Source organism: Trachurus trachurus (assembly GCF_905171665.1).
Source record: "Trachurus trachurus genome assembly, chromosome: 19".
Taxonomy (NCBI): domain Eukaryota; kingdom Metazoa; phylum Chordata; class Actinopteri; order Carangiformes; family Carangidae; genus Trachurus; species Trachurus trachurus.
The window spans coordinates 13,974,677-14,001,872 of NC_139913.1; the positions used below are offsets into that span (position 1 = coordinate 13,974,677).

Consider the following 27,196-nt stretch of genomic DNA (forward strand, 5'->3'; position numbering starts at 1 on the left):
TCACAACAAAGCAGTCACCACTTTAAAGGTAGGGTTAAAGATCCTGGTAAAACAGTTCCAGCAGGCCACATTTGGAAAATGTCAAAAGTCAAAGCCCCTTTCCTCAGACTTCTCTCTGAAGCCACGCCTCCAGAGTGCAGGAACTTGTTCAGCCTTGGGTTCACATCAAGGTGAAGCCGCGTCAAAGATACTCTATTTACCAAGATTATAAAATTTGTGGGTAGATGAAAGTGAGATATTTATATTTTCTTAACTCATTGAGTGCCGCGCTCCTTTCCAAAGTTTTAGTCAAGTGTACCGGCAATTTAGACCATTTTTGACTTTTTATGTAGAGCCACAGTGTATTCTATATTATTGCCACCAACACATACTGTGGCTCAATTGAAAGGTTTACCTTAATGCTTCAAGTGGCCACAAACCGTTTGTTTCTACGTGCCTCTGTTCCTGAGAAAAGTCAAGCTAAACATGGCTGGGTTTCACCAAAATCCCTCCTTTTTTTCTAGAAAAGGAGATAGAGCGTCTTTTATGAAAGGTGCGCTGTTTGTGTCTGTCGCTCTTCTGACACTCGCATTTCTGGATCAAAGGGCTCGTATAAGATAAATATATACAACAGTTGTTGTTCTATTCACAAAACCACCATCGGGGGCGGGGGGGGCGCCACTAAACAACAATAACACAGACGCACCGTGCCGTGTCACAGCTTCTCCCCGCGGAGCGTGAGGGTCAGTCGGCCACCGCGGCTCGGGAAGACCGGTCCCGCCGGTGGTCGCGGTCCTTCTGTGGTACGGGTCGGTGATGCCGGTCTGCTTTGGTCCAGAGACCATCAGATTTTACCGCGGGAGGACTTTGGGGAGGACACGGTGTTGCTCCAGCTGAAGACCGGGCGGACTGTCGGCTGAGAGCTTCCTGGTTCTGCTCCGAGCAGCTCGAGCAGCTGGAGCAGCAGCGCGGGTGAGAGCAGAGCAGCTGCGCTGCATCTGCATGCAGAACTCGTTTGCAGAAGCCGAGTTATGATAAAAACTTCCAGATCATGAGCTGTCATGTGACTTTGATCGTCATCTATTTCAGTTCTCCTCGTCGTAGAGTCCCCAAATTTACATATAATGTGTATTAAAGTGTCTATTTTCATAATTTTAAAAAAAAGCAAAAAACGTAAAATTACGTTTTCGGCACTCAACGCATGGGAACGAAAAACGAGAAATTACGTGGTTGGCACTCAATGAGTTAATAACATTAAATATTTACAAATATTAAATATTTACACTACTAGCAGTCATATTTAGTATGACAATAATTATTTAAATAATTTCCACGGGAGTTTGTGGCCGTTTGTTTGATGTTGCCTAGGAGATCTGTGCCAAATCTCACGAGAGTGTGTTGTTGAGACAGAGACAGGTCGTGAACAAAGTTCATTTTCTCCTGATGTTTCCGTCTGAAAATTGCCATTTTTGTGTCAAAATGTTCAGAAGAAATGTGGCTTGTGAAAAATGAGTTCAAAATTTACTTCAGTGACTGTGTTCACCTTCAATTTTCCCATTGGCTCCTAGTCTCCTAAAAAGGCGTGGCTGTGCAGAAATCCACATGACATGTATACAGGAAGCTGACTCGTCATGAGGGGTCTTGGTTTATAAACCATCTTTGGCCGCGTATAGGTATCAGCAGCTTGATTGACACATCATGATCCAATTAACTTTATTGTCGCATTCACAATGTTTGGATGCTGTTTTTACAGGACTGTCCCTCCCACAGGTGACTGACTTTTTTCAGGCATTTAATAGAAACAGAATAGGATCTCCAAACCCACCTTTAAGTCATGACCCAAACCTGATATCTGCTGATTAACGCTGGCCAGTTAGAGGAGAGGCTTTCAGCCTCTCTTCTATCTTCTAATGGATCAAGACATCAAATAAAATGCAGATATGGACTTTTAATAAGGAAACCACTTAAAACTAATCTTCCTGTCTCCTCGGTTATTATATATAAGTTATTCATGGACATTCCACACTGGACTCTGATGCTATGTCAAAGTCCAGTTCAGTTTTATATGAAGACCAATGAGTCAGCAATGGGGCAACAGAACAGGCAGCTGGGTGGGGTGGGGTGGGGAGGGGGGGTTATGCTGCAGGCACCATGTGCCTGAGTGGGTGAGGTGATTGCAGGCGTCCTTGGCAACATGGATCTTTGCTCGGTGGCATATGGCTGGCCGGTAGAGACACGTGTTATTGTCACAAATACACCGAAGGCCCGACCCTGTGATTTCATCATCAAATTTAAATGTCTAAGCTTCCCCCAGGCCTCGTTCTCCTCTGAAGGCAACATGTGATTATCTGCAGTGGTCACAGTTCCTCACAAAGAGCAGCTGAGTAGAGGAAGTGGGGGCCTCTAATGGGCCCTTGTCCCTGGCAGCAATCAGGTGCTGATATTGCCTTGCCTTGAAGCCACCGCTGGGCTTGCACGGCTTGTTTTGAAAATTTAAAGTAATGTGCGAGGTGGGGACTTCATTACCGCCTATGCAATTTCAATGCTCCTTCTGCACCAAGAATTCAATATTGAATTTTTATAAACTTTCCACAATTTCCATCAAACATGTTCAGCAAGCTGAAATTCCATTTTAGCGGCGGGCCCCGGAGGACACAAAGGAAATGTGCAGATTGGTTAAAAGAGGAAGGAGAAGGAGTTTAACAACTGAAAACATTTTCTCTGTGAATCCCAGCTCCTAAACAGGCTGTCAGACAGACACCCAGCTGACAGAAAACCAGCTGTGCTAAAGCAGCAGCAGAGCTGACAGCACACAAGTCTGCTTCATCACGCCAGGGCCAATTCTTCAGTTATATAACAGAGGATAAATTGCTCTTCGTGCGCACCGAAAGAACAAGGAAACCGATCAAATCTGTACATGGGGGGAAAAGTGCATTGTTTTCCACAGCTACATGGCTTATTAGCATTTTGCACACAGTCATTATTTAAGAGGCATACAGGAAGCTTTCCTCCAGGGACCACACAGAAGATTAAGTCATTTGTTCCTACTTCCACAACTTTTTAATATCTGCTATCTGCTCCTTAATGAATAAAACCTTTTTTTAGATTCATGTCAAAGGTTATTTTGAATTCAGGTAATTAGGTCCTTTTTATTTTTTACTTTTCTATTTATTTATTGCAGCTGCTTAAATCAGTCCCAAGGTGTGTGGTGCACATCTCAAGGCTCCAGTAGGAAATGTCTTTTCAGATCACCGAACACAGTTCAAGGCTACATTAATAGCTTAGTGGACCAAGTCCTCTTCAAGGACTCACCGAGTAATAAAGGTTAAATGAGAACTGCCTGCTTTTATACTTTTTTTTAATGTTCTGGGATATAATCTGATCTGAATCCTGAGATTTGTTCTCAGGTTAAAGTCTAAAGGGCTGTTACACTGCGTTAGTTTGGAATGTGTCAGACAACTGTGGGAGAAATGTGACTGATGCTACAAACCAAGCATTCAGAATAGGAAAAGACACAAAGCAGTGACCTTTTTACAAGACACACCATGACTGACATAATCAGTCAACACCGTGACTGTTTCCTGAACCAACCACAGCCTCACAGACACAGATTCAGACGGCCAGAGATTCCTACATCACAGACCTACAGGGCCCAATCCTGTGAACTTGTGGGGGCAGTGGGCGGGGCTAAATAAACCACAGACCTCATCTATAAAGAGGGGGGTTTGGGATTAGCACAACTGCTAACACTGTGGATCTGACTGATGTTTCCTTCATGTATCTTAATGCTCTCTGCTCTTTCACCGGTCAACCTGGAACCGGCAGGTGGTGGGCGGGGCTTCAAACAGGACGTAGACTTAAATTTTGCTTAATATTTTAAGCAAGAAATTCTTTCTCGTGTCTGAACTTTTTACTGGCATTGCATAGTCTGATACACACTGCCAACAGGATTGTTACTCCAACATCTAATGTCTGAAGTTTTCAAATAGAAACAAACAAAAAAAATGACACCAATTCTCAAACGGCACAAACAGACAACTCTGTATATATTTTGGAATATGTCGAAATTTGGTTCAGCAGGGCTCCAAATTTCAACTCTGTCAAAAACTACTTGAGTTGTTGAGAGGTACACTGATGCGTTGTTCTGTTTGCTTTATTTTCATTCATCCATTTGCCATGGTTCCATGTCAGCAAACTTAAATGTGGATTAATCCACTGCTGAAAACAAATGTCCAACATATTCCAACTGTGTTCAACTGAAAAGAATTTAATTCATTTTTATTTATTTTTTGTATTAAGGAGGTTCTACAAGATTCACATTTGTGCACGGGAACTAACTTATAAAAGCATGTTACTGGTCTATAAAAATTCTGGAGCAGAAGCGTAGTAATGTGGTCATTATATTCTGTTTTGTTGTATGGAGTCTTACCATTGCTCACTTAAAAGATGCAACTTCTGTCCACAATGAAAAATACATTTTTAAACCTAAAGACCAGCCATCAGGACTTCTGTAATTTTACGATGTTGCACAGCAATCAATGCACTAAGCCACACCAGGCCCCGCCCACCTGGACCCACCGTCCAACCACAGAGAATGTAGTTTCTCTGAGTATTTACCTGAAATCTGCTTTTTTAAAACAAGATCACTCAGGAAGAAATGTCAGAACTGGTTCATAATTAAAAAAAAGACATTGACGTCTCACTTTCTGCAATATGGGACCTTTAAATAGAGCAAAGGAGAAAGAAGAGAATTGGTCCTTTTACACCAATCTGTCACAGTGTGGGGGAAGTTAAATTTCTGCTGAGAGCATGTTAAGTGAGCGCTGAGGAGCGAGAAAGTAAAAAGAAAGGCATTTCTGTATCTGAGCAGATGGAGAACAGCAGACGAAACTGTTTACCTGGCACATGATGTCAAATCCTGTTTAGAAATGGCTTTTTGAGCACTTCTGGGCAGAGAGAGCAAACAAACACTGCAGCAGAAAAGACACAGTAATAGAGGACAGGTGGAAATGGCGCCTGTGAATGTCTGCTATAACACACAGCACTACAACAATATTTTCTGGCTCTGGCCTTTTGCCACAAAAGAAATAAACTGTGTAAGACACACAACAACTCTTTATAGATCTCCACACGACTGGAGTCCACCGAAAAATCAATAGGCTTTTTTTTTTCTTTTTCTATGGAATATCTGAAACAGCGAGAGTCTTCTCTGTGTCTGGTTAGGCTGAATTTCTGATCTTTGATTTGGTCATTAGAGCAAAAATTGTGCCTAAAGGCAGCACAATTACTTTTATAAAGGCAGACAGTTTAGTCAATACTTGTGGCCATTAAAGACGTCTTTCAGAGAACTGAGACTGTGATCATCAACACACTCAAACCAGGATTAAATCACTGCCAATAAATTATGCTGGTGATTGCATTTAATTATAAAAGCATCATTTCATTTGGTTTTTCCTCAGTGTTCAAGTTTATATATATTAACTGCCTCCGGAGTCTAGATTGGTCCCCATAAGCCCCAGTGTTACTCATTTCCAGGTTTATAGTAAACATATTAGTTTATAGTGATGCTGCCTGTGATGGTGCTAAGCTAACATCTCTCTCGCTCGTCAAACTGGCTCAGTGTTGTATCAACCACTAGACAAGAGATGTCTTGAGATTCTCAGGATTTATCAGTAGGCTGTATATCTGTGAGACAATCTAAATGAATGAGAAATGAATCACCAGTTACTAGTGTGCATTCCTAACGAGGCTGAGAGCTGCTGTCCTGGGAAGGTAAGAATACGTCAGCCCATAAACACTGGAGAATGAATCACAAAGCAAGAGGTGGGTCACAAGTTGGAGTCTCCAATAAGACGTCACGATTATAGATTTTCTTGGTACGATTAATTTCACAACATGATGAATGCGTTTAATCAAATACAGTCAAAATATAATTATTTAACTAATTATACAAAACAATATTTTAAGTATGTATTAATATATGACCAATTGTTAATCCCCCAAGGGCAATGTTTAATCTTCAGGCCATTGCTAACTCCTGTGCATTTACTGTATATCCACATGTTTTTTTTAACACTGATGTTATTAATGTGCAAAGTGATTTTTTTTTTCCGAAAAAAAGTGCTCGACCTCATGCTGTCTCAATCAAGTTTGCACAAATACTGTGAAACTATCCATCAATAAAGTTTTCGAGGCATGTTCGTATAATGTAGCGTTTAGTGAGTGTCGTTTAACCCGTCACATTGCACTGAAAGCCAAACCCGTGTCAGACCGCTACACAAATAATTACAAACGGCACACTAATATTTCCTGCCAATTCAATGTTGGCAAAGTAACACGTGGTTGGTGCGTAACTTTGTTTTTGTTCGGTGTGAGTTGCGCTCATTTGCCTAAATGGTCCGGGATAATCTCTTTTTTAGAAAGTGACGGTAATAAGGGTAATAAGGAGTCTTTACAATTAATTAACCGGGCGTTTAATAACTACATATATTGTGAAAACAAGTACTCGTGACATCCCTAGTCTCCAATCAACCTAGTGTGAATGTTTTTTGACTGTGGGAAGATAATGCAAACTCCACAGGGATTTGAACCCAGGGAGGCAAGAGTGCTGACCACTGCCCCAGCGTGCTGCCAAGATCCAGTCACGATCTTGTTAAATCACTGAACACTCCTTCACAAGTCGGCTGTGATACAAAAGCTGTGTCTTGACTGCAAAGGCTTTCATAAAAAGAGACGCTCTGTGATGTTGACAACACGGACAACATTTCTACACAAAAACCCTTGGATTCCTCAGCTGTACCACACAAAAACCCTCAAGCTCTTCTGTGTTGTTTGCTGCCATATTATTGAACTGATGCACAGTGACTCCTGGGCCATGGTGGATCCACCTGTTGGGTCCTTTTGTCACCCAGAAAAAGAAGGACACCTTTAAAGATGGGGACGGCTTAGTCGCAGCACAGTGATGCAATCGGTCTTAAAGCGGCCTCTGAAGGAGAATCACAAGTATCACCAAAGAATCACCTTCTGCTTCAGTTACTTCAAGCTGCACCGACCTATAGATTTTGAAATTATATTCTTCAACAGCATGTCACATCGAAAACGTTTGGCAAAATGAGTAGAATTGTTTTTATTCCACATATAATAAGTGAGAAATGGAAATGCACATTGGGCACCATAGTGGAATACTCCAGCCATTACACTGTTGTATGTTTATCATCTGTATACATACTGCCTCTGTGGAATACCACATATGCTGATATATGGAAAACAATCAGCATGTATTAGATATGAGGCTTCCTCCATCATTGCCATTATTAGATTGTTTCTCATCTGAGAGAATACAGAGTGCATGCGTTCAACCTAAAGTCCCTGGGCTCATATTCTCCATTCCTCAGTAAAATAAACCACACATTTCAGTCCAGTGATCAAATGAACGCCATAATGCAGGCGTTATGGATTTATATAGAGGGGAGGTTCAACTTCAAACATGCTATATGCAGTCTGCATAACATCAAAGCATCATTGTAAAATAAGCATTAACCATGGTTTATAATTAGAAGTCCATAATGAAATGACACCATAGTCAGCGTAATTACTTCCCTCTAATATAAGAATTTAGCCAAAAAGAAAAAAAGCCATATAATGTTTAAGAAACCAGCATTCACTTGCATTAATTATGAGTGACTGTAAAGAAACAGGATTACAACCAGATTTTCTCCCCTTACTAATCTTTGCCTAAAGGTGGGTAGGAAAAAAAAAAGATTTGGGAATTGAGAATTCAGATGAAAATGACCCAGACAGGCTTCCATCCCAATACAGTGCAGGTGCATTAACAAAAACTATATTTACAAAGTTCAACAACAGCAACATCTCTGGCAACAACACAGCCCAGATAACACAGGAGACGTGCAAACTTTTTAAGGCTGTGTGCAGACTCACAAAGGTTTACTGGCTAGGTAAGATAACAGCAGACAAGCTAATCTAGCATTAGCTGCCCAAACACTGTCAGAAGAATAGCAGCATGTGATGTGTTGACGGCGTGGATCATTTGAACATTGACATTCCATTTCTCAATGTTGTTGTTCATGTAATTTAAAAGATTTCCAACACAAATTGATGCAAAAAAAAAAAGGTACAAACTGGAGCAGAATGAAGGAAATCATGTGTCTGACACTCACAATTTCCCAGACCCCCTGTTAAATGTCTCCCCCCTGCCTACAGGGAGACTGAACATGGTGTCCAAGACCACGTTTTGCAATGATGACACACACACACACACACACACACACACACACACACACACACAGACTCAGAGGGTGAAAACAACGCCAGCTACAAACTGACAGGGCTGGATAAAAAAATAAAATAAAAAAGGAGGCTCTCTGGTCTCTAATGAGCCAGAGGCTTTTGGGCATGTTGAGCACGTAATTTACATATCCAGCTCCAACTGGACACTTTCTATTTTTTTTCCCTCAATACTGAAGCAATACAAAGTATTTCCAATTCCCAAGTGCCGAAAGTCCTGGTAGCTCATTAGAGCGGCTATACAAAATATATATCACATATACATTACATGGCTGTGTGTATGAGACAGGTGTTGCCCCGATTCCCCTCAGCACTGTCCAATCTTTCTGCTCAATGTTTTGGTTTTATGGCTCTCAACTTTACTAGAGATTTTTCAACTCTCCCGAGGGGGACAGAGTAGGTTGACAGGGAGTACAAAGGTGGAAACATGAGGCAACAATCCTGTGAGAGCTGAAAGACATATGTACACGCAGGACATTTAGATTGTACACTTCCGATACTCTAATCTTAGATGTCTGTCATGATAAAAGATTATAACTGTGCTTTGAAATCAGGAAGGAGGAAACAAGCAGTGACAATCATCAGCTACTATACAATTATCAGAATTGTATCTAATGGGACTTTGAAAATGTCTGCTTGAAGAGAAAAAAAAGAAGGAAACCTCACAGTGCTGTCAGTTTACCCATGATGCCCACAGAGTCACTCTCACTGTCACTGGAGCGATGCCAGGCTTTGCCTCTTGATTACATCACAGATTAAAGTTCTTGGCACTAAGGAGGCTTTCATGTTCACAATCCAGGCTCAGCTCTGTGAGACAGTTTGGACACATTGTCATCATGTATGTCGCCTGCATGTGTAGTGTGTAGTTGAACCTGACACCTGTGGAAACAGCTGGATGATGAATGAGCTTCATTCTTTTATATTTGTAAAGAAATGTCAGTGAAGTGGAAATGTTGCAGCTCCCACAGTCAAACCGTCAGGGACTATTCTCACTGACTGTCAAATGTGACTTATTAGACTACCAAAATCATTGGTGATGATTACATATGATATATCATTTACAATATATATTTGAATGGAAAAATTCAATCAGTTGCAACACTGATCAGGGTTGGTAACATAAAAAAAATCCTCTTTTTTTTCTCAGTATAATATACTATATATGTCATAATTGCAGGGGTGTGTCTTCCATGGTGGCACAGGGTGGCAAAGGGTGCCCCCCAATTGTTAATTGATATTGTTCTCAATTTCATCGATTGAGTAATGCTTGTTCTGGTTATTCTGCATACATTGACTGACTGTTAGACAAAACACTGAGATGTTTATTGTACCGAGTTGAGCTCTAACTACTGGCTGAGAGTATATAAGATATTTCTGTTCACTGTGAGAATTTTTTACGTTGCTTATTCTACTAAGATTTACAAGATAGAGTTGATTATTGATTGACTATAATTTTAATATTGACAAGTGGAAATAGGCGAATTTCCTTCCAATGTCAAAGATTCAATGTGGCCAATAAAAGATGAAGAGATACTGTAAACAATGTGTAACTGTACAATATAAATATTCAAGACAGCGATCAGTGGCAGCCTTCATTTTTTGTTACTTTTGGGTGCCCCCCTAAATTCACTGTCCCCCCACCAGAAAATACTCTGGACCCGCCCCTGCATATTTGCCATTGATTGCATTCATTGTATTTCTTATGATAAACAGAACAGGCTAATTAAGACCATAAGCTATCAATTTAATTCACAGAATGACTTTTATTTTCTTATGTCATGGGAACAAATTGTATGTGTTGCCTATTTTGACTTAAAATGTTGAAACATTGTTGTACTTATTGATTTTGCTGCTTAGCTTGAGAACAGTTACATTAACTATTTTCAAACATCTCCATCCACGGTAGAACATCATGTGCTAGCTACAAGTAGATTCACTTACACATGCTAACTGTCAACAAAACGTACATTAACTGAATATGTTATGAAGGGGTGAAGGGTCTGATTGAGCACGTCCAGTATGAGTGTCATCATCTAGCATGTTTTTGAATGTGTCTGAACAGTTAACACTACTAGACTGCACTGAAATGCCTCACCAAATATATAACCATGATGCTGACGCAACCCTGTTGAAATGCATTCAAAGCAGCAAAAATAAAAAAATAAATACATGTGAGGAAACTTCCTCAGGATCTTCAGCTCCACACACCCTGAAGTCAACAGTCCACTAATGACTCTTTATGAATGAACTAACCTCATTAATTGGCTTATCTCTGAGGGTTGAATTGGGTAAACAGATCCCAGTTGACATGTCACAAGAGGTTTCCATGAACATGTCACCAGTCCATCACAGTTGTCACCAGTTAACCTTCATGGGAGCAGGCAGAGGGGGAACGTCCACTGAGGCAGCCCCCTCAGCCTGCAGGTCAGGACCCTGAGCCCAGTCACTGCACCACCACACCGTGCCACAATCTGTCACTTTGCTGTTCATGAGATAAACTGATTCAACACAATCTCCCTTGTTCAGGTTGAAATACTGCATTTCCATTGGCTAAAACCAGCTTATGCCCCATACAATGAAACATGGGCCTAAAATTGACAAAGGGGAGCTGTCTTTTCTCCCTGCTCTCTGGGTTGGGTCTTATTTATCAAAAAATGTTGCAAAAGGGATGCAATCATGGTTCTCTGAGCGCAATTTTAACATTCCTGTTGTCAAACCAATCAAAACTGGAGGGGTTTGATTAGGCCTATAGACTTAGAGAGTGTGCCCCTTCCTTTCAATCTGAGAGCCAAGCAGTGGCGTACACAGACTTTTTGAAGGGCAGGGGCGAAAAGGAAAAAAAAAAGAGCACATACATACTTTCTAGTCACAGAAGAGGGCACTTTAGCACACATTTAGGGCACTTTAACACAAATTGGGCCACGCCCCCTGCCCCCCTACGCCACGCCACCCCACACACACACACACACACTGTGCACACCACTGGGGCCAAGGCACAGAGGAAGAGGAGAGAGAGAGAGTGAGCCTGGCTTTCTGGAGGGAGTGGATACGCAGCAGTACCGTACAGGATTGAATTCACTCCAGTCGTTCTAATTCTATTCAGTTCTATGGTAAACACTCCAACATGGTATTTGCAACTTGTATGAGGAAAACAGCATAATCTGTACCTAAAAATCTACCCTTATTTTGAAAATCTCCAGGACCGAATTGAATGATTTGCCGTGAAAAACGGGTCAACAAGTAGTTTCACCAAGAGTCAAAGTGGAGCCTGCAGTTCAAACCAGAAACACAATAAAGTGAGAATATATGTGCTCTGTTTATTACTGAAGGCTCTTCTTCTCCACGCAGCGCGCGCAGAGCGACGGCAGCAGACTGACCCGCGCGCCGCATCCGCTCCTCACGCCGCAGCGCGCCGTGCGCTCTCCGGGCGCGCATAACATGCCTTATTTAATATTAACTTTAACAGTGGCACAATGGGAGGACACAGGGGAGGGAGAGCCTGGCAGCTGACACGTGACATGCCACTAAAAAAAAGCCGTACTGTTCATTGTGGATTGTATTAGAGGAGCCCACCCATGTCATGCGTGCGTCAGAGCCCTGCTCATCCAATTCAGGAGTCCACACTGTGCCCATCCTGAGTCACACACACTCACGGTCACACACACGCGCTGGCAGATACATAGGTAACCAAAGCTTTAAACAACAGTGATATATCACAGCAGGAGAACATAGTGATAATGTCTCTCTCTCTCCTGCCGGAGCGCGTCCCGGGGAGCTTTCCTTCTGGAGGAGAGTTTTTTCTATTTGTCACACAGCAGAGCAAAGCACCCTCAGCCCACAGCTTTTAGAGGATAAAACAAAGATAATTAATTTGATGCACCTGCCCAAAACGACGCCCAGTACTCACCTGATATGCAGACAATAAAATTGGCCTGAAGAATGATCAGTATTTCCCAGATTATATCCATCCTTTCATTCCACATACATTACGCACAGATTAGGAAAAAAGAAAAAAGAAATATTATGGAGAATAAGAAACAGATCTTTTTCTTCAGTTGCAGATGTCCTGTCCTCCCAGACCGGATCCCGCTGTACACCTTCCACCAGGTATTTTCCACACCAGACACATAGCAGGTGCTCACAGCCTCAGGAGCAAATGTTACACGTTCCCACCAGTGATTGTAACCATTCCAGAGGTGGCCGAAGGAAGAAAAAAAAACAAAAAACAGAAAAGATGAACTCCAGAGAAAAGAGCAGAGCACAAGTGTGATCCTCTGTCAGTTCACTGTATTATTCCAGTGCGCCCTGCAATGAATGGACACATCCATCCATCCGTCGTTGTTTCACACAGCAGGCATCCCGTTCTCACCACGGAAAGTCACACATGACGGTTTCGGTAAAAAATCTCTGTGTGGAGAGAGGAAGAGGGAAGGAGGGGGAAAAAAGCCGGATTAATGATAGTGGGACAGCGGCGGGATCCGACTAACACCTGGAGACGGCTCACAACTCAGAGAAAACTCGCATCGCCAGGTGGCGAGCCTCCGATCGACACTTCTCCCCCGTCTCTGCAGGGGACCAGCGTCAAGCTGAACGGAACACACCCCCAGCTTCTGGTGTGGACCTTCACAATAAAAGCTTTATTCTTTTGGACCGACAGTTTACATAGTTCTGCCTAGGGGGGGATAAATCTAATCGCTGTGATTATGGTCGCGTTTTTGGAGTATTATGCTATTTTATTTTCCTTATTATAACAATTAGAGGTAAAGGGGGAGATGACACACAAGCAAACTGGAAAAGGTAAAGTTGATCATGTTGGAAGCAGCTTAAAGACTCCTTCCCTGACAGACAAAATCTACGTCATAGCCTAATTTACTGATCGTGGACCAGTAATCCATGATATTAACTGCTTCTGATCGTGCAGTGAGTACTCTGTACCCGCCTTATTAACCCTTTTATTGCTCCGATGACGTGTATATCTAGATTGTATGTACTTGTTTTTTCCCCTTTCATTTTTTTAGCTGTGGTTTTATTCTGGGAACCACACCACATTATTTCCGGTCATCTTCTGCCTAACTGCTGCCTCTTTACATCACGGTTACCCCCCCCTTCCCTCTCTCTCTCCCTCTCTCTCTCTCTCCATCCCACACACCCTGGGCACAACTACAACACTGATCCTTCAAAATGACAGGTATCCCGTGCATTTATGAGAGCGGATGTGGGCGAGTGTGTTAATGAGGGGGTGACGGGGTAAGACTCAACTTACAGCGTCCGTGGAGAAATTCCCTGTAAATAAGAATGGTTAGGAAAGTCCGAGCTGCGCCGCTTTGACGCACCAGAAAAAAAAAGATCTGCGTCCTGAGACTGAGAACTAAAAGAAGAAGATTAAAAAAAACATCCGACTCATAAAAAACAACAACATTCATCTGATAAATAAAGCTGGATATTAATTAAAAGCCCGATAAGGATGAACTCTGGAGATTTATCCTCTAAAACGGATCGTGGTGGACTTGGGGCACTCAGCGATGCCACCCAGCTTCTGCGGCTTTACACATGATCAGGATTCACGGGGAGTGATGCGCGCGGCGGGTGCGCGCACACACAGGCTGGCGAGCACAGGTGGATGAAAAAAAACCCCGCGCTGCAGAAAAGAAAAGAAAAAAACATGTTAAGGATTTTTAAAAAATGTGTTTGTGTTAAAGGAGGGAAGGTGAAGAGAAGGGAGGAGAGCAGTGATGGTCCGACTGTGGCAAGAATAACCAACAGTTGGAGTCGTGTTCCCGCCAGAGGATTTGCATGTGGAAAAGATACACGCTCACACGCACGCACATACGCACACAGGCACAGAGGCTACATCCAGAGAGAGAGAGATCATACACAAACCAGATCACTACCAAAGAGACTGGCAGCCATTCTACCAATCTGCTCCTCTCAAACAAAAAGCATTCATATAGGCTGCTATATATAGTGCTGCATATTTTATCACTGGCTTGTAAAATACAATTGTTGAACATCTGCTTAAAAAAAAAAAACTAAATTCAAGCAGCTCAACAACAACTAGACAACATAAGTTCACATGAACAAAGTTGAAACCAGAGCCTGGAGTTTAGAAACAGAATGTATGATTCCCTTATGTTAATTCATCCATATAGCCTACCAAAAACAAAAACTGTTATATGTGTATGATATTTGTTCATTTAACTGTGAAATTTTAATTTTCGTTCTTGGCTGATTTTAAACATTTTGGCAACATAGACCAGTTCTATTTCAGTATTTATTCAGTCATTGTTTTACATTTAGGCTAAATAATGTTCTATTTCTTGTTTGTTTTGTTTTATCTAAAAATTAGACCCTTTTTTCCTGTTACGTTAAAATCTATGAACCATCAACACTTCCATTAAATGCATCATCTAGTGCTGACCCATGAACTGTTTTTATATCAACATCATCATCATCATTCAAACATTCAAATGTCCAATAAACACATCGCCAAAGACTGACTGCAACATGATGAATTAGAAAAATATGAATGTAGTTATCACAGTCACACCCAGGGAACTCGAGAACACACACAGGAAACAGCCCAAGTGGTGGTGCAGAACAGTGAACTTTTCACTGGAGTTGACAACTACATCACAACCTTCATCACATCATTATCGACAAGACCTCGACATGTAAAAAGGCTGTATATTTCACTTCTAAGTATATTTAACATGTTAAGCTCATAATGAATTGTGAACCAGCTAAAAGGAAAACTTTCTAGACTGTTCTGAGAGTTTAAATCAATGACTTGTAACTTGTTCCAGGGAGAATGGAGGCTCTCTGTCTACCACCTAGCATCTCTTGGCAGAAAAACAACCTTGTAAGATCAGAGCCTCTGACCCGGTGTCTCAGCTCTCGTCTCTGCGGCACCGCCACACAAACGCGACACGTAACCTGTAATCTATACGACTACAAATATATGCTGTTAACACACATATATGATAAATAACATTATCCACCGCTCCGTGGATTGCTATCTTGCTGGCTTCGTTGAAAACAAATGCACATGGCCAGGAGGAGGGTTAGCAAAACAGAGGAAAAGGGACTGGACTTGCATAGTTCCCCTTTAAACTCAGTGATTCACTCACTCTGTCTCTTTCTGGGAGCTGACTGTCTCATATGTTCTCAGCTCTTTCCTCTGAGAGCATAAAACCTTAATCTGGTTAAAATTATATATTGCAAATTAGGAGCCATGATGTCATCCATAGGTTTCTGAGGAACATATTTAAGTTCAGAGTGGGCTGCTTCCATTAATACATCCATGGCTCCTATTGCCATCGCCATCTTGTCAGTGGCTGCCTTTGCCAGGCTCCAGGTTAATCCAGCATGTATAACACAGGTCTAGTAGTTTATGATGTGGAAAATGAGGTAAGGACGGCTGCTGACACTCATCCGTCTCAGGTCTGAAATTGGATAATGGGGATATCCATTAAACATTTGTAATTTTACATCCCGTGAAGAACGTATAGCTCAGTATTGATCCACCCCTGTCAATAACAAGGCTTAACTGGAGGAGCCTCCTGTTCATTTAAATGCATACAGCCACAGAGGAGCAGCTCAGTCTAACAGCCACAAGCTGGAAGAAAAAAAAAAAACTGTATTCCAGGTAATAAAATGTCAACCCTGTTCCTCCAGCTGTTCTTTCCTCTGGTGTGGGCCTCTGAAAACCAAGAGTTTTGTCAGAAGGTGTTATGGCTTTTGAAGAAGAGGGACTTAATGCTGTGATTTTCCTCTATTTATCCCTTCCCGTTTGTGGCCCCTGTGATGTTCCAAGTAACAAAGCCTGGGAAGGAGGTAGACAATGACGGACAATCAATACCATACACAGTCTGTTCTTTTTTTTTTTTCGAGTGCCACTTTCCCACATCAGAGAGGTACATCCCTGCAGACTCCCCCTCCCTCCGGACCCAAGTGCTTTTTACTCATCAAATCTCATCCGGTGTCTCTTTCCCGCCATGTGGGCGCGCACGGCGTAAAGCTGCTACTTTTTAAAAGACGGTCTTTCCGAGGTTACTTTCTGCTGGAAGTACACAATAGCGCATTCTGTTTCAACTCCAGGTTGTTATTCAGCCGACAATGGTCTCTGTGCTGCTGCTGTGAGGGAGGAAATTGCTGCTCTTGCAACTCGGTTCACTTATCAAATCTGATTCCTCCATCGACTCACTCCCCGACTCCCTCTGTCTTTGATGTTTTGATGGTGTGTTTTCAACTAAAGCCCAATCATGACCCACGATGACTATAATGTTCTTCATGAGCCTTTGAATAAAAGTTAAAGGGGACTTTAGTGAATGAATGGCAGCATGGCAGATTAGACTCTTGTTATTCAAATTCAGTTTGTAAGCCTGGCTGGGAGGGAGAAGTCAGTTCCATTATGTTTAACCGTCAAACTTTAAATTGGTCTAAATGCAAGACTTTCAGATGTTCAGAAATGCCTTGGTTAGGTAAACTAGTACTGTCACTGCTGTACTGTGTTGACAAGAAAACTGTGGATTGTCATGACGGGATGCCAACAGTTGGAGCGGCTATTATTCAGAACAGTCAACCTTCTATTTCCAGCTGTCACGTTCCACAAATCACTGATGAACTTCACAACTAAGGATGGAACCCCCCGAGGAGAAGACTTTTGTTTCCTGCATCATATCCGACGCAAGTCTACTTACTATTATTGTTTTGGTTATTCTAGAAAAACTGCCTGAAAATGCAAATCTTTTTGTAGCATGAGTTTATGGACACATAATTATGAGTTGACATGTTAGCCATCTTTGAATGTATCTATTTATAATGTCTAGTGTTTTATTTATTTTTTTATTTTTTTAGTCTTAGCCTATTTATTGTATAATTTTAGTTACTTTTATCATGTCCTTGCACTTATGCTAACTTTTAGTTCATTTTATTTATTTGGTTTTATCCAGTCTCTGGTGTTTCCTCACGGCAAATTGTTGAGAGTAAGATAGCGCTTCAGTTGCCTTCTTTCAAGCTCTATACATGAGTATGTGTGTGTTACATGACTTTGGGTTTTATTTTTGCTTTGTTTTGTCTGCTTTTATGATATAAAGCACTTTGTGCTAAATTTAATTTGTATATAAATAAAGTTTGATTGATTGATTGAGTCTTGTGGTGAGGCACAGTAATGTGCATGACACTTAAATAAATAAATAAATCTTTCAACCAACCAACCAATCATTTAGCAAAGTGCTTTCAACTAGAATCACCTCCTTATAGTCACCTCCCTCCTAGTTCATTTTTAACTAAAAAGTGTTTTTTGAGGTCACCTTCGACCTTTGGCGTCTTGAAGTCCCACTGTACATTTATGCCGAATATCAAGTGATTCCATTAAACAGTACCAGAGATGCTAGATTCAAATGTCAGAAACTATTTTTGTTGGGTCTACATGACCTTGACATTTGAGCTTTGACCACTCAAATCTTATCAGTTCTTCCGAATGAATTACTTTAAATTCCCTTAAATGTTGATGAGAATGGGACGAATGGACAGCTGTACAAATGGACAATGTGATGCTACTCAGCCAATCAATTTGAATCAAGTCAGAGATAATGCGACATGTACAGGAGAGAGTCAGGCTAATCCTTCCTGATAAGATCTGTGTTTCAGCTCTGTGTCAGAAATGATCTCCCTCCATATTTACACACATTTAAACAGTCCAGACAACTTTGGAGTAGTGTGGATGCCAAGACTAAATATAGAAAAACATCTAAGTTTGAAGTTTGAAGTGTGTGGATGTAGCCTTAGAGAGATAGATAGTGGAGTGGGATGGGAAATGAGGAGATAAATGAGCTGTTAAAGCTGTTAAATTGTTAAGATGTGTTGAGAGTCTTTATTACATAAATCATGCCAAGTCAAGACACACTTTTCAGTTCATTTTTGTAAAACTAAGCATTTTATTTTAAGATGCATATTCTTCAAGAGCTGTGTGTTATGTTCTTACAGATATTGTTATTCATAATCCCTGAGCAATGCTTTGGACTGTTGTTTGGAAATTTAAGACCTTTGTGAAATCTGAACCCGCCTGTGCTGTATGTTCTTCATAAGGCTACTGTACCTGCCCAAAGTCTGAGGACTCAGTCAATCAGTTTAGAAGCCAAAGAGTTAAATCACTGTGTCGCTGCGCTAGGATGATTTTCAAACTTTCACAAACCAAGCTTTGCTGGAAAAAAAAAGAGAGAGATGATGGAAGCAGAGGAGGACTAGCTCTGAATATTAGCAAGTGTGTAGGTGGGTGGATGCTCTGCATGTGAGCTGAACTGTACTTTAGCCGTTTGCTTGTTTACAACCTGTCAGTTCGTCAAACTCCAGCAGCCACGAAGCAGCTCTAGGTTCTGTTTTAATACAGTGAAAGCATCACAGAGAAATGCACTCGGCCTGTATTCACAAACTGAGCCTCAGGACGAGCAGTTAGGACTTCAGTAATGTTGTGATGTCACAACAGTCACTCTTCTCAGTCATGCCCCAAGCCCCGCTCATCTGGACTAACCATGCAGTCAGATAGTTTTTCTATGAGCATTTACCTGAAATCTGCTAAAAAAATATATTTTATTGGATCTCTCAGAGGAAAATAAGCCAATCACAGGAGAGGTTGATATACTCCTATCCTCTGATTGGTTCCCTGACCTTGTTACTAGAGCCTGAGGGAAACTACACTTTTTTCTTCCAAAAAACACAAACATATCTTCTTATGGGCCAACACTTCCAATAAAACGCAGTAAGAGTGTAGGATATGGGACCTTGAACAAAGTATGTCACAAGAAGACGAGATATATACATTTGAGGATATTATTGCTTAAGAAAGCCAAGACGTTGAGTATTACATTCGTTGGCATGCATTCACTGCTTTCATCGCTGCTTGCAATTAAAAGTTTGAGAAGTTCCCTAATTCCTTTTGTAGACTTCATTCCAGATGCTAGGGGGCAGACAGATGTTAGGATCAGCTCCAACATGATCAAGAGTGTATCCTCACTCTAAATGAAGCAATTAATATTATGATCTCCTTAAACTCTTGGAAACATATAGCCGTGCCTCCCAGGCTGTGCAGTTAAATAGTGTTACAGTAAAGTGCTGCAGCGGTGGAGAGGATGGTGGTGGGATGGAGACCAAGTGTGTCTGAGGGTTACGACATTACACTCCACAAAATTCATTCTGGGAATTATTTCCCTCGACGTCAACTATTTTGAAGGCAGAGTGTCTTCCAGCTGTTTGCTCCTCAGCAGAGAGCACCATTATTCAGAGCTGTTGTGTGTCATTTTGTGCTTTACAACTATATAAAACACAGTTGCAGCTCGTTCATGATTGATGTGGTAAGAAATACTTTGTGGTTCTACTTAACTTATTGCAATTAGCCTACTTGATAAAGGATGTCCCACATGAGCTAAAGTGGAAGATGGAGTTTTGCCGCATATATTAAAAGATTAAAGGGGAATTGCTGTGTTTTTTTACAATCTGGACCTAATATCTAGCATAAAATACGATCATTTACTCACCCAGATAACTTTGGTGTCATTACAAGTTGTTCCGAGAGCAGCGTATGTCCATATAATGCAAGTCTACAGGGCAGTGGAATGCAGCCTCTAAATAACACATTATTTGCCGTGAAACTTGTTCATTTCACCAATATTTTGTTATGATACACTAGTGCTATTCCCCTCTGAGTCCGGGGTGACCTGTTATAAACATTTGGGGTCTGTAGGTTGATCTACTAAGCTCTGACCTGGATGATGTCATCTCTGAGCGCCACGCGGTGTGGCTTGTTTACCTGAAAGTTGCTACTGATGCTATGGTTTGTTTCTGCGTTCCGACAGCTGGACGAACTTCAGCTTCCACAGGGGTCAATCTACAGACCCCAAATGTTGATAACAGCTAACCCCGGACTCAGAGGGGAACAGCACTAGCATATCATAACAAAACATTGGTGAAATGAATGAGTTCATTTAGGTAATGTATTATTTAGAGGCTGCATTCCGCTGCCCTGTAGACTCGCATTATACGGATATAACGTTACGCGGCTGTCGGCTGGATCTAATTTCATCGGAACGACTTATAATGACACCAAAGTTATCTGGGTGAGTAAATGATTGTATTTTATGCTAGAAATAACGTCCAGATTGTAAAAATCGGCAATTCCCCTTTAAGTAAGTATCTGATGAGGTGCATCAGGGAATTGATGTCCATTTACATTAAAGCAGAAGTAAGTGGTCCGGTCGTTTTCGCTAATGCTGCGTTCCAGGCAGGCTTTTGAAATCGTAAATTACAGCTTCAAGTCACAACTTACGACTTTGTAGCGTTCCAGGCAACCCACTCGTGTTTTTCCGACCTGTTTTACCGGTGAAAGTCACTATAACGGCCACTCGTAACTTCCGACCGGTGAACTCGTACCAGATCGAACTGGTACGACTTCACGGTCGGAAAAATACGAGTTTCCTTGAACGCACCATAACAGTCCTCGTCCCTACGTCGCCACATTCACGGCGTCCCTTGGCTGCACACACAGCCCTGCATGCCGTTCTCTCTCCTCATTGGATAAAAACTGTAGGATATGATAAATGTTTTCTCCTCGACTCAGAGCAGAGCAGAGTGACTGACAGACCCGTGTTTCAGACCAAACACTCTATGTAAGTGATTGCTGTCGGAAGATATAACTATTTAAGACTTATATTAACACAAATATATCACTTACTTCTGCTTTAAGTTAGATATTCCACATGATCCAGGGTCAGTGGCCTACTCACTGCAATTGCAGCACATTTGAAATGGGGTTCTCTTTCTTTATCACAGTGTCATTCCTTTTAGTGCAACACTTCAACCCACATTCAGTGCATTGTTGAGAACTTCAGTGTAAGTACTGTTGCATTGTAATGTACATGTCTTTGCACTGTGAAAGGAAGCTCCGAGGCCTGTTCAAACCCAGAACCTTCATGTTCTGAATTTGACGCCAACTACCAAACCACTGTGCCCCCCCAATGTTAGCCACACCCTTTGCTTTCATTTTGATAAACTAATCACAAAAGGTTAGGGATATTTGACAAGAATATCCCTATAAAAAGGTTCATGCTACAGTGATATTATCATGAAAGCAGGCCTTTTAAGTAGAAGGATGCAATGGTAATTTCTTTATCTCAAACAAAAGCTAACAACAGTGGTGGCTATAGCACAACAAAAATCCCACTGTCTCAAGAACTTGATCAATTTGATCAAAGTGTTGTCTTGGTCTCATGATGTCATACTGTGAACATGGAGAGGAGAGGGAGAGAGAAGAGGACTGTATACAAATTGTCATTGAACCAGAACATTTAGTGGTTCAATGACAACTGAACCACTAAATCAGACTGTGCTTGTGATGTTTGTGGTTAATCACCTTGTTAGAGAACAGCATGTTATTCAATAAGGACTGAAACATTGAACAATTGGACATGTGCATTCAAAAGTTTAGAGAGGGTTAAATTAAGTTCACCTGTAAAGGTTATAGTGCATTTTAGGTGCATTCTGAAATTTAATCCAAAAGCCAAACATCCGTAACTTTTTGTGAGTAGTGTATTAATGGACCATTTGGTTTTTATTGCTACCAACAGTGTTTTTAGCCTAGCAGCTAATGGTGCCCTCTCTCTCCCTCTCCCACTCTCCTGCTCTCCTGCTCTGTCTTGTTAGCAACGCTGGCACATTCAGGAAACAGTCATTAGAGGGAGAGAGCATGACACACTGAGTATCTGGAGGAGGTCTGTGAGGAGGTGAAGTCAGAGTCAGCTGCTGAAAGAATTGACACTTGACTCTTGGCTTCGTTGGACTTTTTGTATGAAACAAAGCAACAAGCCACATCTCAAACTACAGTAACAATCAGAACATATTTTTCACATACTAATGGAAATAACAGGCCCAGAGGCTTTCATCTCCCGCCGTGTTTGATAAAAGGTGAATTTACTTTATGGTATTTCTTATGGTAATGGAAACTTCCTATGTAGCTTAGAAGAAGAGTGGAACACAGGTAATCTCTTCTCTGCAGCTGATTACTTAATGTGTCTACCTGGGTTTTTAACTAATAATTTGGGTTTTGTGCTTTGCTGCTTTCTTACAAATACTATTGTGTATTTATAAGATTTTACTTAATGTATTTTTCCTGTGCCTTTTTCCTGTCAGTTTTGCACTTTGTCTTGTTAAATACACCTATACACCTATCTATAAGTGGTAAATGGACTTGAATTTATATAGCACTTTTCTAGTCTCTACGACCGTTCAAAGCACTGTACACTACAGCCACATCCGCCCAGTCACACACATTCATACAGCACTTCTACACCGACCGCACAGCATATTTCTAACTAATAACTCGCACACACATTCATATATTGTTGATATATCAGGAGCAACAGTAGCCTGACAAGCCAGACTATATCATTAAAATGTATGACAACGACCGGTAGACCACAGCTCAATCCAGGGGGCGGGATGAAGGCTGTCTTTCAAACTGCCTCTGCACGCAATAGGATAGCGCTACGACTAATGAGAGCAAAGAGCAGGATGACGTTAGCCTGACAAGCCAATTAAAATGTATGTCGTCATCGCGTTAAGCCCACCCAACGACTCTCTAAACAGAGAGAGCTGTGATTGATTGGTGAACACAAACGGTGTTCGAGACTCAAAAAGTTCCTATGGCTCGTTTCTAGACCCACCTACGGAGCAAATATATTTGCTGCCGCTAGGGTGCGTCTAGATTTCTAGGCTAGGGCAACAGTGGGTTCAGTACCATATTCAAGAGCTCCCTCAACTGTATTCCTACCTTACAAAAATGATTCATCAAAATTATAACATTTTCTAATAGATTCACTAGATCTACACACTTGTTTCAATCCCTGAGTATTCTTCCTATTTTTGCTGTAAATATGTAGTTTTGATTATCAATCCATTCACAAGTTACTTCCAATCTGTTGCCCCCAGATAATTCCACACATAGAGTGGAGGAGCTGGGTATTGAACCACCAACCCTCTTGTTAGTGGACAATCAGCTCTACCTCCTCTGTTCCTTGGAGAAATTAAGTCAGTATAGGCCCAGTAAGAGGTCGCATGGGGAACACAGTACGACCACCACAAGAACCGCTGCATCATGACTCACCCCACCCAAACAAATGGATAAAGACATCACCCACAGACTGAACTTGACTGGTAACACTCTACACACACTATACTGAATGCACATGCCTGGAATTACAAAAAGATAGAGCAATCCAACAGCTCCCTCGTTACCCCCACCAACAACCAGACTGGTCTTAACATAAGTCGTAGCCAGAAGCCCATGTTTCACACCCATAGGTATCTTTTAGATTAAATGGAGCTTGCAAACAGTTTGCTTTCACATTTGATCAGTTAATCAGTGCATGGGCCTCTGTCAAACAAACCTCAGATGTTTCAGCCTCAGATGTTACTGTAAACACAAGAGCTTTGAAGTTCACCATAAATGCACAGATACAGACTGTGTAAGAGGATTAATTTAGCCAAACCTTTTTCTTGCATCTTGAATGAGTGAGTGAGTGAGTGAGAGGAGAGCAGAGAGATTTTTGGTGATACCAATCATCCAATGCCGGCTAATGTTGAAGGATGAATACTAAGAGGGTGATGGAAACTGAATTTTTAATATTAATTGTGCCGCTGCGGTAAAATAACATGTCAGCTGAAGACTGGACTGGAGTTCACTCTGTTTGTGATGAACCAAAGCTCAAATACATCCCAGTTTCCCAGCCACCAGTCTGCCACTGTACACTTCATCATTAGCAGGTATGGCTGTTCCTCATGAGCCTGATCGATATTCTTGTGGTTCAGAGGCCAAATTTATGCAGATGAAAGACACTAATTATGCTCATGCCCGTGTGAGGAAGAATGACTGGGTTGCTAATGGGAAAATCAAAACACATTAAGGACAGCCAAATGATTTTATTTTTCTTCAGTGACTTTGCCTCCTCAGAAACAGATGGAGAATGGAGGGAGGAGAGAGAGAGGGAGAGAGATTAGCCGCATGCCGGGAAAGAGAGAAAGGGCAACATGTTGAAAGATTTCATTTGGGCTAATTAGGATTAATTCAGAATATTTCTGTTCAAAGGTGGCCAGGTCTCATTATTATTCAGCCAGGGTTTTGTTTTTCTTTTGTAGTGACAGTCATGTTGCGGCTGTAAACAGACAGCCTTTCACCGGCCTCATAGCCGGTTTATAGTGTCCATCAAAGTGAGAATTAAAAAGTCACTGCCTGTGTGTGTGCAGAGTGAAGGATGCACTCCAACCGTATTTAACTCATCTTTAAGGTCAATTTACTCAATCTGTCAAGTGACAAAGACAAAATAGTCAAATGTCAGACAGTATACATAGACAGTTTTAAATGGTTTTAAATAGGTTTGGGAGACCAAACCGATTGGAAATACTTAATATAAACACCTCAAACTGTCTCACTTACCCCAAACCAGTGTTGTGCACGGCGGGGCTGGGGGGGGGTAGTGGAAAAACTGGAAAAAGCCAAAGTGGTACCTTGTCCAGTCAGACTTGAGTATGGGGTTAAGAGTTTAGCCGAGTGAGGAGTGAGATCAGCTGTTGCAGCCTGTGTTTGAGGAGCCAGGGGAGCTGTTTATTAACTCAGTTAGATCTTCATTTTACTTTCTTTTTTTTATACACATTCATTTTTTTTTTTTTTAGGGATATATTTTTAGTTTCTACACAGGAAAATAGTTGGTTACACTGTTCAGTAACTTGCAAAATAGTTCAAAGCCAATACTTAAAAACAATGTAAAAAATTCTGAAAAAATTGCAGTTGTGATTTTACAGTTTAAAAAAACCGCCCAGCCCTATAATGTACCCACAGAGAATATTTTACCCTCAAACCCCCCCTTCAACTTAATTGTAAATCCACATTTCTGCCTCAATTAGGCATGGAGGAGTGACCATTTAGCCACCATCACAAGATATTATACAAAACAAATATACAATAGTTCTGTTACCCATCATCGTATTAACAAATCATATATTTGTGTATGTTAACAAAGGATTTACTTGTGGTAATGAAGCCACACATGATATCGCCTGCCTGTTTTGGTTTTGTTTCCCATTGGATGGGATAGATGAGGGACATTGTTATCAACAAGCTCCTTAGAGGTCCACTTTAGATGAGTATTGGGACACCACTGTGTAGTGTCATTATGGGGGGGTTAAAGGGTTTCATAGTTGTAATTGCAAGATAGGCCAATATGACGGGGCCATAGAGAGCCTCTTTTCCCCTCAGGGGCCCCAAGCCTTCACCAGCTTTGCCTTTTCTAATGGCACATGTCTGTTTAGTCGCTAAAGCACCAGATATTTCACTTTGAGGTGGTGACAAGGACACCAACACTGCACCTCAGATAATGATGGTGGTGAACAGGCACCAGAAAAGCTTTATATGCTGAATTCTGTGTTTCGACCAAGGAAATATAAACAAACTTCAAATAACTCCAATAAAAAGCTGTTCTCTCTAGAACTGACACATACTGTAATGCATCATAATATATATGCCAAGTCTACAAAACAACTCTTATAAATGCAGCGATTCACTGCAAAGAAGTGGATGAAGAACATCTCGTCTCAGCTGTCCTCACATCTCCTTGTCTTTTTGATCTGATAACTTTACATCTGGTAAAATCCTCCATCTGGTTTAAATATGCTTGAAAATTAACAACAAGATTTAAAAACATGCAGGGATATGGAAGTGTCAGATCCTCAATTACACAATATCTACTGGAATACTACAGTCCATGATGGAATGATGTGGCTCTGTATTCCCTCAGCTCAGAGCTGCAAAACAGAAAGAGACTGGTTTCATAATCAAATCTCCATTTGAACTAAAAAACTATTCACATAATGTGACAGTACAGAATAAAAGAAATGTTTGTGTCTGAGGGTTGGTAGGTCATCATCTGAGAGACATATCCCTCTGACTAATGGAATGACACATACTATAAGTACTTGATTGTGTATTAGTTTAGTTTTCTCCCTTATTGATGTTACATTATGATGTATAATTAGGAGAGATGACTCAGTTGATTGGAGTCTTACTTGTTTATAAAGGACTGACTTGTTTCCACATCTGAACAGATGTTTTTGAAAGAGTCCCCACACTGAACCATCCATAGTGCCTGAGTACTCAGAGGGTGGATTCTGACTATTAATTGATTCAAACAATCCTTTGCCTCAGTTAAAACTGAGCCCTTTAATTAAACACTCCTTCATAGTTACCTTGCTCAAACTTCAATCACGTAAATCCAACGTGTCTGCAGGAAAGAGATTACCTGATACTGCACAGCCTCATCCATCCATCAGCAAATGACTGTGGAGTTTAAAAATATCCACCTTGCTGGCAACACTTATCAGCTTAGTGCCACTAATGGGAATTGTTTCATCTGAACACAAATGGCTCCATCGTTTTGATGTGAATATTTTATCACTTGTCAGTAATTAAAATGAGGACGTGCATTCCTATTTAACATCATTGTAATTTCTTATCTGGACTCAATGGGACATCTTTTTTTTTCTTAGCTACTTTGGATTTGAAGTAACAACCTAGTTCAACATTAAAGGTTTGTCTTTTGATCACAGTTCAAGACGCCCAGGGAGTGAAGGAGTTCAGGTGTGGACAAATGATTGCACTGCACTGTGCTCCATAATACTCTGACAATAGAGATCTTAACTCTGCACTGCCTTAATGTCCTGTTATTTCATCAAGCATAGCTTTTGTTTAAATGTAGCTTGAGCGCACATGACTGTAACACTGTATAACTGCAAGGGTAGTGCACACATACATGAAGACAATAATACCAGCACTGATAGGGACACACGTCAGAGACCACGAGGGCTACATTTG

The 27,196-nt window shown here is 41.2% G+C and overlaps 1 protein-coding gene across 1 annotated transcript in view; it reads right to left on the reverse strand.

Moving 5' to 3' along the window:
* ca10a (carbonic anhydrase Xa) overlaps nt 1-12,251 on the reverse strand; it is a gene marked incomplete at both ends in the record, with an annotated part of 256,712 nt that extends 244,461 nt beyond the window's left edge. Inside the window, one exon of the mRNA XM_083994481.1 lies at nt 12,191-12,251. Coding sequence (XP_083850607.1) covers nt 12,191-12,251 — 61 coding nt within the window. The remainder of the gene's footprint in view (nt 1-12,190) is intronic.
* Between the last annotated feature and the right edge of the window lie 14,945 nt (nt 12,252-27,196).